The sequence below is a fragment of the Babylonia areolata genome, chromosome 20, assembly GCF_041734735.1.
Source record: "Babylonia areolata isolate BAREFJ2019XMU chromosome 20, ASM4173473v1, whole genome shotgun sequence".
Classification (NCBI taxonomy): Eukaryota; Metazoa; Mollusca; class Gastropoda; order Neogastropoda; family Buccinidae; genus Babylonia; species Babylonia areolata.
The window spans coordinates 3,795,006-3,811,276 of record NC_134895.1 but is presented as its reverse complement, the minus strand read 5'-3'; the positions used below and the strand labels follow the sequence as shown (position 1 = coordinate 3,811,276).

Genomic DNA, 16,271 nt, shown 5'->3' with positions numbered 1-16,271 from the left:
TTATGTGCAGCGTATGTTTTCCACTCCACTTAAGTTTAAAATGTAGAACATTTTCAGGAATTCGGTTCATAGTACTGATACCAGTAACAGTGACCGGAAAAAGCATGTATCTCGTAAAGGAAAAGGAAGGTATCAAGAGGGAAAGAATCTAAGAGGAAGTTAGATATTTGTCCTGTTTCCTGTTGGTCAGAGGTGGTGAGGTACAGACTGTTGAAGGTGACAAATTGATGGTGGAACATTATATATATATATATATATATATATATATATATATATATATATATAATATGTTGAAGAACCATGCACACTTCCACCTCACCCCCTTAAGTGTGAAATAATTTTCATTTTGATGAAGGTGAAAGAAAAAATGAAGAAACATGTATAAACCAATGTCATTGCGTGTACACACAGCCAGAGTACAGGGTTTGTGTTTGATCTTCTCTTGTCAGTTGTACGCATTGGGGTATGGGTGTCTGTTAGGCTGAACCCACCCCAACTGTCGCAGACAGTCTCCATTTTTCTTTTCAAGGCATTTAGCAGTGGGTTACAGTGTGTGTGTGTGTGTGTAATGGGGTTCTCATGCTGAGTTGGAAGTGCTTTTGGCTTATATCAAACCCCAACACTATCCACTAGGCCATCACTCTATGTCTACCTGTGGACAGAACAATTATCATTTGGGAGCGTGAGGACTTCTGAAGTTATGGGCTGTGCCCCAGTCTTCACAGTCTTATTCAGTCTCAGATCCATTAGAGAATATTAACCAAGAAGATTTTCTGGTCAGACATCAGTTAAAAACAAGGCAAAACAATGGATGTTTTGACTACTGGATATAAGTGAGTGAGAACTAAAATGTCTATGATAATATAGAGACCGTCATACAATTGGAAGTGGTAATTTAATCCGTGATCAGGTCTCCACCTCATACAAGGAGTTTGACACAAAAATAGTCTGCCTTTTTTTCATCATCACAGTGTTGTTGCATTGTCTAGATTGCTGAAATGAAGGATGCTCACTACCATGTCTGTTGTGTTGTTGATCACTGTTCAGTCTGTTTGATCTTTGTTGACAGAGTCTTGGCAATTCTCAAAGAGAATATGAAAAGGCAATTGTGTCCTTCAGCGTCAAGAACCAGCTGCGCTACAAAGGGAATCTGGGTAAGACTCCTTGCTTCTGTCTGAACATTTCTTTGTATTGCCTTTCTCCTTCTTTCATCTTTGCCACACCCAGAATGATGGCATGACTTTGAAATCAACATCTGCTTCAGGGCATGGAAGTTGTGTGTCCCATTCCTGCCATGTTTTTTTTTTCTGTAAAATGTTTAGCAATTTTTTTTTCTCTGTCATCAGTTTCAGTCCTTTCATAGGAGACTGTTAGATAAAATAAACCTTCTCCATAATGCCAAATGTTGTCCAGAGAAACCATTATTTACACACAAACACACACACACACACACACACACACACACACACACACACACACACACGTCAGAGAAACATTGGAGATTATGCCAAAGAATATCTTGAAATTGGACATAAGATGCAGCCTTCCAAAAACCTACCCAGCAACACAGGCATCATGTAACACAAGACATTTCTTGTTTCTGGGTGTGGTGGACGATATCTCCATCTGATATAGTAATATGTATACAGGGTTCGTCATTAACATTTTTTCACTTGAGCGCCTGCGCTCTAGTTTCAGAATTTTGATGAGCGCAAACTGAAAACTAAGAGCGCACACTAAAAACCGTCAGCCTTCCTTTTTGGGATCAAATATTTCAGCATTTTGATTTTGCACGGCCGCGAAATCGATCGTGCGCTCCACTTTTCTACTCTTCAAGTCTGAAGAGCGCTCTTTTGCATAGCCTCCCCAGATTCACTAGGCCTACTTCCGGTTGAACTAACAAAACGGAAACAGACGGCTTTCAAACTTCGGTAAATGCAAAACGATCGCGCTTTTGACTTGTTTGTGATGGACAATGGAATAACAATTTAGATACAGTAGTGTATGCTTATGTCTTTTCAAAATCAAGAGCGCAAGCGCTCTAGAGCGTTCCGCTCAGCGCTCCCGTTAGTGACGAACCCTGGTATATAATGATAGTAAATAGATATTGATAATGTGAATTAAATGGTGCCTATTGGTGAACAAGGTCCTTTATGAAAACCGGTGAGAGCACACACACATACACACACACACACACACACACACACACACACACACACTGACACACACTTGACACACACACACACGCGTGCACGCACGCATGAATGATGATTGTGGCATGTTGTGTGAGAAGAATGTGATGATGATTGTGCCATGTGGCATGTTGTGTGAGAAGAATGTAATGATGTTTGTAGCATCATGTCATGTGCTGTTGTTACCTGTGCAGTGAAGACGGTGCGGAAAGACGAGCGTCGTTACTATGAGGATGTGATGCAGTACAGCCGTGAGCACCTGATGCTGTACCCGTACCACCTGTCGGACGTGGTGGTGAAGGGACTGCGCATCACGCCCTTCATGTACTACATCAACATGATGCAGGACATCATGATGCAGGAGAAGAGCTACGACTCCCTGCCAAACTTCACCGCCGCTGACTGTACGTCACTTCCCTGTCCCTCTCCCTCTCTCCCTTCTGCCTCTTCCTCCTCAGCTGACTATGTCAGTCGCTCCCCTCTCTCCCTCCTCCCTCCCTCTCCCTCCCCTCTTCCTTCCCAGTTTCATCGCCGCTGACTGTACGTCACTTCCCTGTCCCTCTCTCTCTCTCTCCTTCCTTCCTCTCCCTCCCTTCTTCCTCCTCAACTTCACTGCCGCTGACTGTACGTCACTTCCCTGTCCCTCTCTCTCTCGCTCCTTCCTTCTCCCTCCCTTCTTCCTCCTCAACTTCACTGCCGCTGACTGTATGTCACTCCCTACCCCTCCCTCTCTCTCTTCTAACTCCCTCTCCCTTATTGCTTCTCAACTTCACCACCGCTGACTGTATGTTACTCTCTCTCCCTCCTCTCTCACTTCTCCCTCCCTCTCCCTGCCCCTTATTGCTTCCCAACTTTACCTCCACTGATTGTAGGTCACTCCCTGTCCCTCTCTCTCTCTTCTCCCATCCCTCCCCTCTTCCCTCCCAACTTCACCGATGCAGACTGTACGTCACTTCCCTGTCCCTCTCTCTCTCTCTCCTTCCTTCCTCACCCTCCCTTATTCCTTCCCGACTTTACCTCCGCTGACTGTATGTTACTCTCTCTCCCTCCCTCTCTCTCTTCTAACTCCCTCTCCCTTATTGCTTCTCAACTTCACCACCGCTGACTGTATGTTACTCTCTCTCCCTCCTCTCTCACTTCTCCCTCCCTCTCCCTCTCCCTTATTCCTCAACTTTACCACCACTGATTGTATGTCGTTCCCTGCCCCTCCCTCTCTCTCTTCTCCCATCCCTCCCCTCTTCCCTCCCAACTTCACCGATGCAGACTGTACGTCACCCTCCCTTATTCCTTCCCAACTTTACCTCCGCTGACTGTATGTTACTCTCTCTCCCTCCCTCTCTCACTTCTTCCTCCCTCTCCCTTATTCCCCAACTTTACCACCACTGATTGTATGTTACTCTCTCTCCCTACCTCTCTCTCTTCTTCCTCCCTCTCCCTCCCTTATTGTTTCCCAACTTTACCACCGCTGACTGTATGTTACTCTCTCTCCCTCCTCTCTCTCTTCTCCCTCCCTCTCCCTGCCCCTTATTGCTTCCCAACTTTACCTCCACTGATTGTAGGTCACTCCCTGTCCCTCCCTCTCTCTCTTCTCCCTCTCCATGCCTCCCCTCTTCCCTCCCAACTTCACCGCTGCAGACTGTACGGTACTTCCCTTTCCCACCCTCCCTTCTCCCTCTCTGTCCTTCCCTCTCTCTCCCCTTGCCTTCTTCTCCCTTCCCAACTTTGTTGCTGATTGTATGCCCCTTTCCTATCCCTTCTGTTCCCTCCCCACTCCCTCCCCAACTCTGTTGCTGATTGTATGCCCCTTCCCTATCCCTTCTACTCCCTCCCCAACTCTGTTGCTGATTGTATGCCCCTTCCCTATCCCTTCTACTCCCTCCCCAACTCTGTTGCTGATTGTATGCCCCTTCCCTATCCCTTCTTCTCCCTCCCCAACTCTGTTGCTGATTGTATGTCCCTTCCCTATCCCTTCTACTCCCTCCCCAACTCTGTTGCTGATTGTATGTCCCTTTCCTATCCCTTCTTCTCCCTCCCCAACTCTGTTGCTGATTGTATGTCCCTTTCCTATCCCTTCTTCTCCCTCCCCAACTCTGTTGCTGATTGTATGTCCCTTTCCTATCCCTTCTACTCCCTCCCCAACTCTGTTGCTGATTGTATGCCCCTTTCCTATCCCTTCTGTTCCCTCCCCACTCCCTCCCCAACTCTGTTGCTGATTGTATGTCCCTTCCCTATCCCTTCTTCTCCCTCCCCAACTCTGTTGCTGATTGTATGCCCCTTCCCTATCCCTTCTACTCCCTCCCCAACTCTGTTGCTGATTGTATGTCCCTTCCCTATCCCTTCTACTCCCTCCCCAACTCTGTTGCTGATTGTATGCCCCTTCCCTATCCCTTCTACTCCCTCCCCAACTCTGTTGCTGATTGTATGTCCCTTCCCTATCCCTTCTTCTCCCTCCCCAACTCTGTTGCTGATTGTATGCCCCTTTCCTATCCCTTCTTCTCCCTTCCCAACTCTGTTGCTGATTGTATGCCCCTTTCCTATCCCTTCTTCTCCCTTCCCAACTCTGTTGCTGATTGTATGTCCCTTCCCTATCCCTTCTACTCCCTCCCCAACTCTGTTGCTGATTGTATGCCCCTTTCCTATCCCTTCTTCTCCCTCCCCAACTCTGTTGCTGATTGTATGCCCCTTCCCTATCCCTTCTACTCCCTCCCCAACTCTGTTGCTGATTGTATGCCCCTTCCCTATCCCTTCTACTCCCTCTCCACTCCCTCCCCAACTTCGCTGCAGCTGACTGTTCCTCATTTCCCTTCTCCCTCCCTTCTCCCTCCCCAACTTCACTGTTTTGGATTGAATTTCCCTCCCCTCTCCCTCTTCTCTCCCTCACTCTCTCTCCCACTTTCCCATCTCCCTCTTCTCTCCCTCAGTCACCCTCCTATCTCCATGCCTACTGACTGGTGGTTACTTCCCTCTCCCTCCCCTCTCCCCTCTCCCTCCCCAACTTCACCACTGCTGACTTAATGTTCTCCCTCTCCCCTCTCTCTCCCCTCCCCCTGCTCCTCTCCCTCCCTCCCCAACTTCACCACTGCTGACTTAATGTTCTTCCTCTCCCTCCCTCCCCAACTTCACCACTGCTGACTTAATGTTCTCCCTCTCCCTTCCCTTTCCCTCTCCACCCTCACTCTTTCCTCTCTTCTCTCCCTTCCCCTTCACTGCAGCTGACTGTATGTCTTTCCTGTCCCTCCCTTCCCTCTCCCTCCCTCTACTCTCTCTCCCCTATGCCTCCCCATCTTCACAGCATATTTATTGTTTATCGTATTTCCCTGGTAGAATTAAGTTTTGTTTTATTTGTTTCATTTCGTTTCCCTGCCCTCCCCTTCCTGCTCTCATCACTCAGAAAACTGTTTACGTTATTTCACAGTGTTTCAGTGCCACGCCCACCTACCCTTCATCAAGTTCTTGTTCATTTTCTATTCAGCGTTCCATGCATCACCAACTGCAACTTTGTTCTTTGTTTGAAGCTAAGTGGCTACAGTTTTCGTTTTGAAGTCTGCTAATGCAAGTATTGATCATTACCTCTGTTTCTGTTCTTGAAAACAAAATTCACACTTCTTAAGAGAACCATGCTTGTGTTAATGCAATTTTTTTTTTATTGAAGAAGTTGTGAGTGCGTTAAAAAAATTATATATATATATATATATGTTTTGAAGGTGAGCCACATGATTGTGTCATTTGGTAGTGCTTCAGAGTCATGCAGGCTGTGATGATGATGTGATGATGTGTGTGCCCAGGTCTACGACTGCTGGGGATTGGCCGGAACCAGTACATCGATCTGATGAACCAGTGTCGCTCCACCAAAGTCAGTTGTTTTGTGTTATCGTGATCAAGAAATCTGTCTTTTTCCAGTTTCAGTTTCAGTTTCTCAAGCAGCATAACCCAACGTGCTTGTCAGGCCTTGAGTGCATGCTTATATATTTGTGTACCTATCAGAGTGGATTTCTTTTTACATAATTTGGCCAGAGGACAACACTCTCGTTGCCATGGGTTCTTTTTCAGTGCACCAAGTGCATGCTGCACACGGGACCTCGGTTTATTGTCTCATCCAAGACACTCAGTTTGATTTTCCAGTCAAATTTGGGAGAAAGGGCGAGAGCGGGATTCGAACCCACACCCTCTGTATTGGCAGCTGAGTGTCTTACCCATTCTGCCACCTATCTCGTTGATGTCTCTTGCCATGTCTTTAGAACCTGTCCCTGGTTGACAGACATGTGTGGGGTTATGCACAAACGCACTTTGTAGTGGTGGTCTATAGTCTTGTATGGGGTTATGCACAGACATTGTATAGCGGCAGTGGTGGTGGTGGTGATGGAGTGAAAAAAGCAGTGTCTTCACAGTCATTGAATTCTGCACAAACAGTCTGACACTGGTTCGGATCAAAGATTTTGTGGTGCATATTTATGCTTCATCTGGACCAAAGGCATCAGAAACTGATGATGCAGTATTTTGTTTAAAACAAAAGAAATATACAAAGATTTAAGAAATTAGTGAAGCTGAGCAATACACAAGGACTATCCTGATTTTATGCTGAGAATTGTATAAAAACAGTTTTGACTTGTGTACAGTAAGCATGTCTTTAGTGAAACTGAGCAATACATACACAGGTGACTTGAACAAAGGGTACTATCCTGATTTTATGCTGAGAATTGTATAAAAACAGTTTTGACTTGCGTAAAGTAAGCGTGTCTTTAGTGAAACTGAGCAATACATACACAGGTGACTTGAACAAAGGGTACTATCCTGATTTTATGCTGAGAATTGTATGACAGCAGTTTTGACTTGTGTAAAGTAAGCGTGTCTTTAGTGAAACCAGAGAGTGTAGAAGGAGGGAGAGGGCACACTCCCTTCTTTCCCCTATGTGCAAAACTGAAGCCTCGCTCGCTCGCGGCGCGCCACGTCCCTCACCACCCTCTCCCTTCCCCCAGACAGTAGATAGCAGCCAGGCGCAAAGGAGAAGCAACACAGAAAAAGCATGTGCGTATGTTGACTGTCTGCGGCATGTCCCCCAAAATAAATACGTGGGTTATCGACATAATTTTGCAGATTCTCCATAGGTTTTAAAAGACATACAGCAAAGAGAGAGAGAGAGAGAGAGAGAGAAACACTGACAAGGCGACAGAAATAATGACATATATGTTCATTTATGTTTTACCTTTTCACTCTCCTCATCCACACCCCACACAATGTGATATACACAGTTCTAAATAATATTATCGCAGAGATAACAAGTCTGACATAATTATATCAAAATACTTGTACATATAAAAGCTACAGCAATTTAAAAACATACAAATATATACAGTAAATTAAATTACCTGCTTTTTCCTGTGATTCATGGCTGGTTCTGGCTTTTTTGGAGCTTGCAGGGTGATCCTGTCGACAGGGCATTTTTCTTTTTGTTGTGACTTTAGGTGGTGGATTTGGAATGTTGAATAATGTGGGGACAGCATTCCACACAAGACTCAATTTTTCCGCACTGGGATTCATAAACTGATTTGGCTCAAAATGTTCAGAGCAAAGTTTGCAGTTAGTGTACAGGTACTCGCTGGTTTTTCCCTGTAGATCAGCTCGCCTGGTGTTCTGAACCCACTTTTTGGATCTGTACAAAAAAAGCAATATAGCATTTCAATATTTATTTTCATTCAGTTTTCAATTTATAGAAACTGGTATCATTTCATCCTCAGTTGTTCTCTTCATCCTTCTCAGTACTATTACTACTACCACGACAACAACAACTACTACTGATGATGATGAAGATGATGATGATGATGACAAAGCTGGTGCTGCTACTACTGCTGCTGTTGCTGCTGCTCCTGCAACTGCTTCTACTATTACTGCCATTCCTGCTAAACTGAGTGATTACTGATTACTAGAAAGATTTGACTGGCGTCTACTGCAAGTAGTGATTACTATTACTATGACTGCTAGCTGAGCAGTCTACCATAACCACTACACTACAACCATAGCAACACATTCAGTGTTGCATAATTATATCAATGCATCACTATGGTTCTAATCACTAAAACAGTGCCTCATTTTGGGTTCAGTTTTGATGCCGCTCTAATGTTGTCTGTCCCAGACCCAAAGTCACAATCACAAAACGTCACGGATACCTTTCACAGCTCTACTTTCGGTTTTGCTGAAAACTACTTTCACTTTGCACACTCGGCTAAACAAAGCTCTGACTAACGAATGTAATAACGACATAAATGTCCATATCAACACGATACTTCATTAAACAAAATCATGAAACGCTTACCTGTCTTCATCTTTGGGAAATCGGAACAATGTCCATCCTTTTTTGCGCGAGTTTTTGCAGTTTACAGCAGAACACCAAGCCATTTTCTCTGCTGCCGTAACTGTCTGGCCGCTTGAGGGCGCATACTATTTCCGGGCGAGAGCTGCTCGCGCGGCGGCTTCACGCGAAGCGCTGAGTGATTCATCTCGCTAAGTTTAGTGCCTCTGGTGAAACTGAGCAATACATACACAGGTGACTTGAACAAAGGGTACTATCCTGATTTTATGCTGAGAATTGTATGACAGCAGTTTTGACTTGTGTAAAGAAAGCGTCTCTTCTTGACTGTCATGGGTGATAAGTGTGTGCACATGTAAATCCACGATTGACTTGCATTTTCTTTTCAGCCACATGCCCACAGGGAACCCTGCATTCACTATGATGTCACTTTTCACCATGAAATCAGGAAGAGATGATTCACACCCACACACAAACATGCACTTGGAGGCTCACACACACCACACACACACGCACGCACGCATGCATGCATGCATGCGCGCACACACACACACACACATACATGCATGCACACGCACACGCACACACACACACACACATTCACACACACAGTTTGACAGGCTTCCATTTCCAGTGCAAACCGACACATTTGTTTGCACTCCACAGCAAATATGCCGGTCAGTTTGTCTGTCCACTTTGGTATGGAGTTTATTTGTTCTTATTGTTTTGATGTTGCTTTAGATATGTTTGTAGGGTGAAGGGACTGGGTGGGTAGGTTGGGTTTTCTTTTTGACAGCTTGCCATGAAAAAAGAGCCCTCTTATTTTACCAGTTCCACTATTCACACGAAAATTACACCCGCTTTTTCTCTCTTCACAGAGAAGTCACTGGTTTCCCGGACTGGTAAGCTGATGTCTGAACTGCATGTTGTCAGCTATTCCCAAAGTGTTCATCAGGTTCTTGTTATTGCAGACTGATGTGTCTTCTGTTGATGTTTCAGAAATTTTTCCGGAAGCGTCCAGTGCGAGAGTTGCTACCTGCTCAGCCCATAGAGGAAGTGTCTGTGGACCCCTGGTGGATTGCTCATATAGGCTACGTGACTGAGGATGATGTTAAGGTGTGTGCGTCTGTCTGTCTGTCTGTCTGTCAGTGTATGTATTTGAATGCACACAGAATTTCAATTAATGTAAACACTGGCTTCAGTATGAAACTGTTTAGGTATTAGGTATTATACTTTTAGATACAGACATATAGAGATAGAGAGAGAGATGTATAGTTAGTTTTCTTTTTCAGTTTTCAGTAGCTCAAGGAGGCGTCACTGTGTTCGGACAAATCCATATACGCTACACCACATCTGCCAAGCAGATGCCTGACCAGCAGCGTAACGCAACGCGCTTAGTCAGGCCTTGAGAAAAAAAAAAAGAAAAAAAAAAGCTACCACTACTAATAATATGTATAAGGCGCAAAAACTTGATGTATAGTTAGAGATAAAGATAGATATGTAGAAAAAGTTATAGTTAGATAGATACATAGATATAGATAGATACATAGATATAGATATGTAGATATAGATATCTGTATATCTATCTGTCTATCCATAGACAGTCCTGATATGGCCCTGTGCAGTCGGCTGGACTATAAACAACAAGAACAAGAACAATTTATCTATATATATAGATATATAGATCTCTCTCCTCTCTCTCTCTCTCTCTCTCTCTCTTACTTGTTGTGCTTATCTCATACCTCATGTCCTCATGCAGTTTTCATTATTTCTCTGGCTGTGTGCATGGAGTTATATGTGTGTGTGCTGTGTGCATGGAGTTATATGTGTGTGCTGTGTCCATGGAGTTATATATGTGTGTGCTGTGTGCATGGAGTTATATGTGTGTGTGCTGTGTGCATGGAGTTATATGTGTGTGCTGTGTGCATGGAGTTATATGTGTGTGCATGGAGTTATATATGTGCGTGCTGTGTGCATGGAGTTACATGTGTGTGCTGTGTGCATGGAGTTATATGTGTGTGCTGTGTGCATGGAGTTATATGTGTGTGCATGGAGTTATATGTGTGTGCTGTGTGCATGGAGTTACATGTGTGTGCTGTGTGCATGGAGTTATATGTGTGTGCTGTATGTGTGATTTATATAAATTATGTGTGCTGTGTGTGTGATTTATATGTGTGTGCTCTGCGTGTGATTTATATGTGTGTGCATGGATTTATATGTGTGTGCTGTGTGTGTGATTTATATGTGTGTACTGTGTGCATGGATTTATATGTGTGTGGTTTATATGTGTGTGCTGTGTGTTTGATTTGTATGTGTGTGCTGTGTGTGTGATTTATATGTGTGTGCTGTGTGCATGGAGTTATATGTGTGTGCTGTGTGCATGGATTTATATGTGTGTGCTGTGTACATGAATTTATATGTGTGTGTGTGATTTATATGTGTGTGCTGTGTGTGTGATTTATATGTGTGTGCATGGATTTATATGTGTGTTGTGTGCATGGATTTATATGTGTGTGGTGTGTACATGGATTTATATGTGTGTGCTGTGTGTGTGATTTATATTTGTGTGCTGTGTGTGTGATTTATATGTGTGTGTGTGTGTGTGTGATTTATATCTGTGTGCTGTGTGCATGGATTTATATGTGTGTACTGTGTGTGTGATTTATATGTGTGTGCTGTGTGCATGGATTTATATGTGCATGCTGTGTGTGTGATTTATATGTGTGTGCTGTGTGCATGGAGTTATATGTGTGTGCTGTGTGTGTGATTTATATAAATTATGTGTGCTGTGTGTGTGATTTATATGTGTGTGCTCTGCGTGTGATTTATATTTGTGTGCATGGATTTATATGTGTGTGCTGTGTGTGTGGTTTATATGTGTGTGCTGTGTGTGTGATTTATATGTGTGTGCTGTGTGCATGAATTTATATGTGTGTGCTGTTTGCATAGATTTATATGTGTGTGCTGTGTGCATGGATTTATATGTGTGTGATTTATATGTGTGTGCTGTGTGTGTGATTTATATGTGTGTGCTGTGTGTGTGATTTATATGTGTGTGCTGTGTGCATGGATTTATATGTGTGTGCTGTGTGTGTGATTTATATGTGTGTGCTGTGTGTGTGATTTATATGTGTGTGCTGTGTGTGTGGTTTCTGGATTGTTATGTCACCACCTCCCCATGTACTGCCTGCCAGTGGTCAGTGGTGATGGTGATGGTGATGAATGATGGTGATGATGACAATAGTGACATGCTGTACAGATGTGCAATGGGACAGAGAAAATGATGAGGATGAGGAGGAGGGTGATGATGACGATGATGGTGATGATGACGATGATGGTGATGATGACAATGGTGACATGCTGTACAGATGTGCAATGGGACAGAGAAAGTGAGGAGGAGGATGGTGATGATGACGATGATGGTGATGATGACAGTGGTGACATACTGTACAGATGTGCAATGGGACAGAAAAGGTGACCATCGACTCCATCATCGACACAGGTCCCCAGCTGGCTGGCGAGTTGGACAAGACAGTGCTGCACAGTGAGTCCTCTGTCTGTCTGTCTGTCTGTCTTTCTGTCTGCATCGCTGTCTGTCAGTCTGTCTGTCTGTCTCACTGTCAGTCTGTCTGTCTGTTGGTCTGTCTGTCTAGACGTCAGTTGGTCTGTCTCTCTGTCAGTCTCGCTGTTGGTCTGTCTGTCTGTCAGTCTGTCTGTCTCCACAGTGCTCCACAGTGCTCCACAGTGAGTCCTGACTGTCTCTGTTACACCTGTCTGTCTGTCTCATGAAATTCTAATAAAGTAAAAAAAAAATCTGTCCAAAAGCTGACCAGGGAGATAAAAGACAGGTTCCACCCTTAATCACCAGGTGCTGTCTAAGGTTTAAACCTCAGGCCTGTGGCAGAGAGGCAGTGCATGTTGACTAGTGAGCTGTCTGCCCATTATTGAATGGTTCAGACATAAAACGCACTACAGAACATTCGTTGTGATATGTGCATTCCCGATCTTGGCCTGTCCACCTTAACAACTTCTGACCAATCTGGCCATCATACTGGAAAAGAAAACATGTGTACATCGATATGGAAACACACAGACAGAGATTTATGAGAGAAAGGGTATGAACGTGAGAGAGGCGGCAAGAAACAAGAACCTCCATCCCCAATGTGGAAGGATAATGCACACACTCCCCCTTCCCTCTTCAGTGGTACACATGAACATGCAAAACACTCAGACTGGTCTTCTGTGTCTGCTGTGTCTCTTTGTTTTGAGTGTCATTGTTAACAAAATGACCTGTTGTTGTTTTTTTCTTTTTTTTAAAGTCACTTGTCAGACTGAATTTTCTGTTGGTGGCAGATGCGTTAAGAAGACATATTTATTTGTTTAGTTAGTTAGTTCACAGATTTTTAGTCTGACTGTGTGTGTGTGTGTGTGTGTGTGTGTGTGCATGTGTGTATGCATGTGTGTTTGTGTGTGTGTGTGTGTGTGTTTGCAGGTTTGTACAGAAAGGGCCTTGTATATTTGGACGTGCCTATAGGTGATGAAGACTGCATTGTTGGTAAGATGTTTCGTCTGTGAGAAGAAATACATTCAGAAAGTGTTCTGCATTGTGTTCTATAAAAAGAGATTTCTTCTTCTCCTTTTCACTGTCATCATCATCATCATTCTTTTTCTTTTTTTCTGCTTCTTGGTTCTTACCTTTTTAGTCTGTCCCATCATCTTCAGTATCAGTATCAGTAGCTCAAGGAGGCGTCACTGCATTCAGACAAATCCATATATGCTACACCACATCTGCCAAGCAGATGCCTGACCAGCAGCGTAACGCAACGCACTTAGGTCTGGCCTTGAGGAAAAAACAAGAAAAAAAGGTAAAAAAAAAAAAAAAAGAGAAAGAATCATTATCTGCACAGTTTCAGTGGCATTACTCCCACACCCATCATCCGAAGTCCCCAATACACAGCCACCCCCACACTAATCTGCTGCAGTCATAAGGACTGGGATCCATCAGTGTTAGGTCAGCAGGATGCCACACACCAGAGGAGACCCAGCACTGCTGCCGAGTGACTTTGATGGGGTTCAGAATTGATTGAACATGTGCAGGACGCCACCTACTGAGCCCCCTGCTGAGAACAGTAAAGGAGGGTGGTGGCAGAATGGTTAAGACGCTCAGCCGCCAATACAGAGAGTCCATGAGGGTGTGGGTTCAATTCCTGCTCTGGCCCTTTCTCCCAAGTGTGACTGGAAAGTTGAACTGAGCATCTAGTGCTTCGGATGAGATGATAAACCGAGGTCCCGTGTCCAGCACACACTCAGTGCACTGAAAAAGAACCCATGGCAACGAGAGAGTTGTCTTCTGGCAAAAGTATATAAAACGAAATCCACTCTGATAGGTACACAAATATATAAGCATGCACTCAAGGCCTGACAAGGGCATTGGGTTATGCTGCTGTCAGGCATCTGCCTAGCAGATGTGGTGCAGCATGTATGGATTTATCCAATCGCGGTGATGCTTTCTTGACAAACTGAAACTGAGAACGATAATGGCTTATTTGCAAAGCCAGCCTGAGTGAGCACTCCTCCTGGTGTGAAGACTGGCACCATGTCTCTTCAGTGACAGTCCCTGGTCAACAGTACAAAGACTGGCACCATGTCTCTTCAGTGACAGTCCCTGTCAACAGTACAGAGACTGGCACCATGTCTCTTCAGTGACAGTCCCATGTCAACATTACAAAGACTGGCACCATGTCTCTTCAGTGACAGTCCCATGTCAACATTACAAAGACTGGCACCATGTCTCTTCAGTGACAGTCCCTGTCAACATTACAGAGACTGGCACCATGTCTCTTCAGTGACAGTCCCTGGTCAACATTACAGAGACTGGCACCATGTCTCTTCAGTGACTGTCCCTGTCAACATTACAGAGACTGGCACCATGTCTCTTCAGTGACAGTCCCTGTCAACATTACAGAGACTGGCACCATGTCTCTTCAGTGACAGTCCCTGGTCAACAGTACAAAGACTGGCACCATGTCTCTTCAGTGACAGTCCCTGTCAACATTACAGAGACTGGCACCATGTCTCTTTAGTGACAGTCCCATGTCAACAGTACAAAGACTGGCACCATGTCTCTTCAGTGACCGTCCCTGGTCAACAGTACAGAGACTGGCACCATGTCTCTTCAGTGACCGTCCCTGGTCAACATTACAGAGACTGGCACCATGTCTCTTCAGTGACCGTTCCTGGTCAACATTACAGAGACTGGCACCATGTCTCTTCAGTGACCGTTCCTGGTCAACATTACAGAGACTGGCACCATGTCTCTTCAGTGACAGTCCCTGGTCAACATTACAGAGACTGGCACCATGTCTCTTCAGTGACAGTCCCTCGTCAACATTACAGAGACTGGCACCATGTCTCTTCAGTGACAGTTCCCTGTCAAAATTACAAAGACTGGCACCATGTCTCTTAGGTGACAGTCCCTGGTCAACATTACAGAGACTGGCACCATGTCTCTTCAGTGACAGTCCCTGTCAACATTACAGAGACTGGCACCATGTCTCTTCAGTGACAGTCCCTGTCAACAGTACAAAGACTGGCACCATGTCTCTTCAGTGACCGTCCCTGGTCAACATTACAGAGACTGGCACCATGTCTCTTCAGTGACAGTCCCTGTCAACATTACAGAGACTGGCACCATGTCTCTTCAGTGACAGTCCCTGGTCAACATTACAGAGACTGGCACCATGTCTCTTCAGTGACAGTCCCTGTCAACATTACAGAGACTGGCACCATGTCTCTTCAGTGACAGTCCCTGGTCAACATTACAGAGACTGGCACCATGTCTCTTCAGTGACCGTTCCTGGTCAACATTACAGAGACTGGCACCATGTCTCTTCAGTGACAGTCCCTGTCAACATTACAGAGACTGGCACCATGTCTCTTCAGTGACAGTCCCTGTCAACATTACAGAGACTGGCACCATGTCTCTTCAGTGACCGTTCCTGGTCAACATTACAGAGACTGGCACCATGTCTCTTCAGTGACCGTCCCTCGTCAACATTACAGAGACTGGCACCATGTCTCTTCAGTGACAGTCCCTGTCAACAGTACAAAGACTGGCACCATGTCTCTTCAGTGACAGTCCCTGGTCAACATTACAGAGACTGGCACCATGTCTCTTCAGTGACAGTTCCCGGTCAACAGTACAAAGACTGGCACCATGTCTCTTCAGTGACTGTCCCTGGTCAACAGTACAAAGACTGGCACCATGTCTCTTCAGTGACTGTCCCTGGTCAACAGTACAAAGACTGGCACCATGTCTCTTCAGTGACCGTTCCTGGTCAACATTACAGAGACTGGCACCATGTCTCTAAGTGACAGTTCCTGGTCAACATTACAGAGACTGGCACCATGTCTCTTCAGTGACAGTCCCATGTCAACAGTACAGAGACTGGCACCATGTCTCTTCAGTGACCGTCCCTGGTCAACATTACAGAGACTGGCACCATGTCTCTTCAGTGACAGTCCCATGTCAACAGTACAGAGACTGGCACCATGTCTCTTCAGTGACCATCCCTCGTCAACAGTACAGAGACTGGCACCATGTCTCTTCAGTGACCATCCCTCGTCAACATTACAAAGACTGGCACCATGTCTCTTCAGTGACCATCCCTGGTCAACAGTACAAAGACTGGCACCATGTCTCTTCAGTGACCATCCCTGGTCAACAGTACAAAGACTGCCACCATGTCTCTTCAGTGACCATTCCTGGTCAACAG

General features: G+C 45.0%; 1 protein-coding gene across 1 annotated transcript in view; it reads left to right on the top strand.

Annotated features, from left to right (window-relative positions):
- LOC143294886 (protein FAM91A1-like) overlaps positions 1 to 16,271 on the top strand; it is a 51,990-nt gene that overhangs the window by 524 nt on the left and 35,195 nt on the right. Inside the window, exons 2-7 of the mRNA XM_076606407.1 lie at positions 1,070 to 1,154; positions 2,387 to 2,596; positions 5,978 to 6,045; positions 9,496 to 9,612; positions 11,950 to 12,040; positions 12,989 to 13,051. Of these exons, the coding sequence (XP_076462522.1) occupies positions 1,070 to 1,154; positions 2,387 to 2,596; positions 5,978 to 6,045; positions 9,496 to 9,612; positions 11,950 to 12,040; positions 12,989 to 13,051 (634 nt within the window). The remainder of the gene's footprint in view (positions 1 to 1,069; positions 1,155 to 2,386; positions 2,597 to 5,977; positions 6,046 to 9,495; positions 9,613 to 11,949; positions 12,041 to 12,988; positions 13,052 to 16,271) is intronic.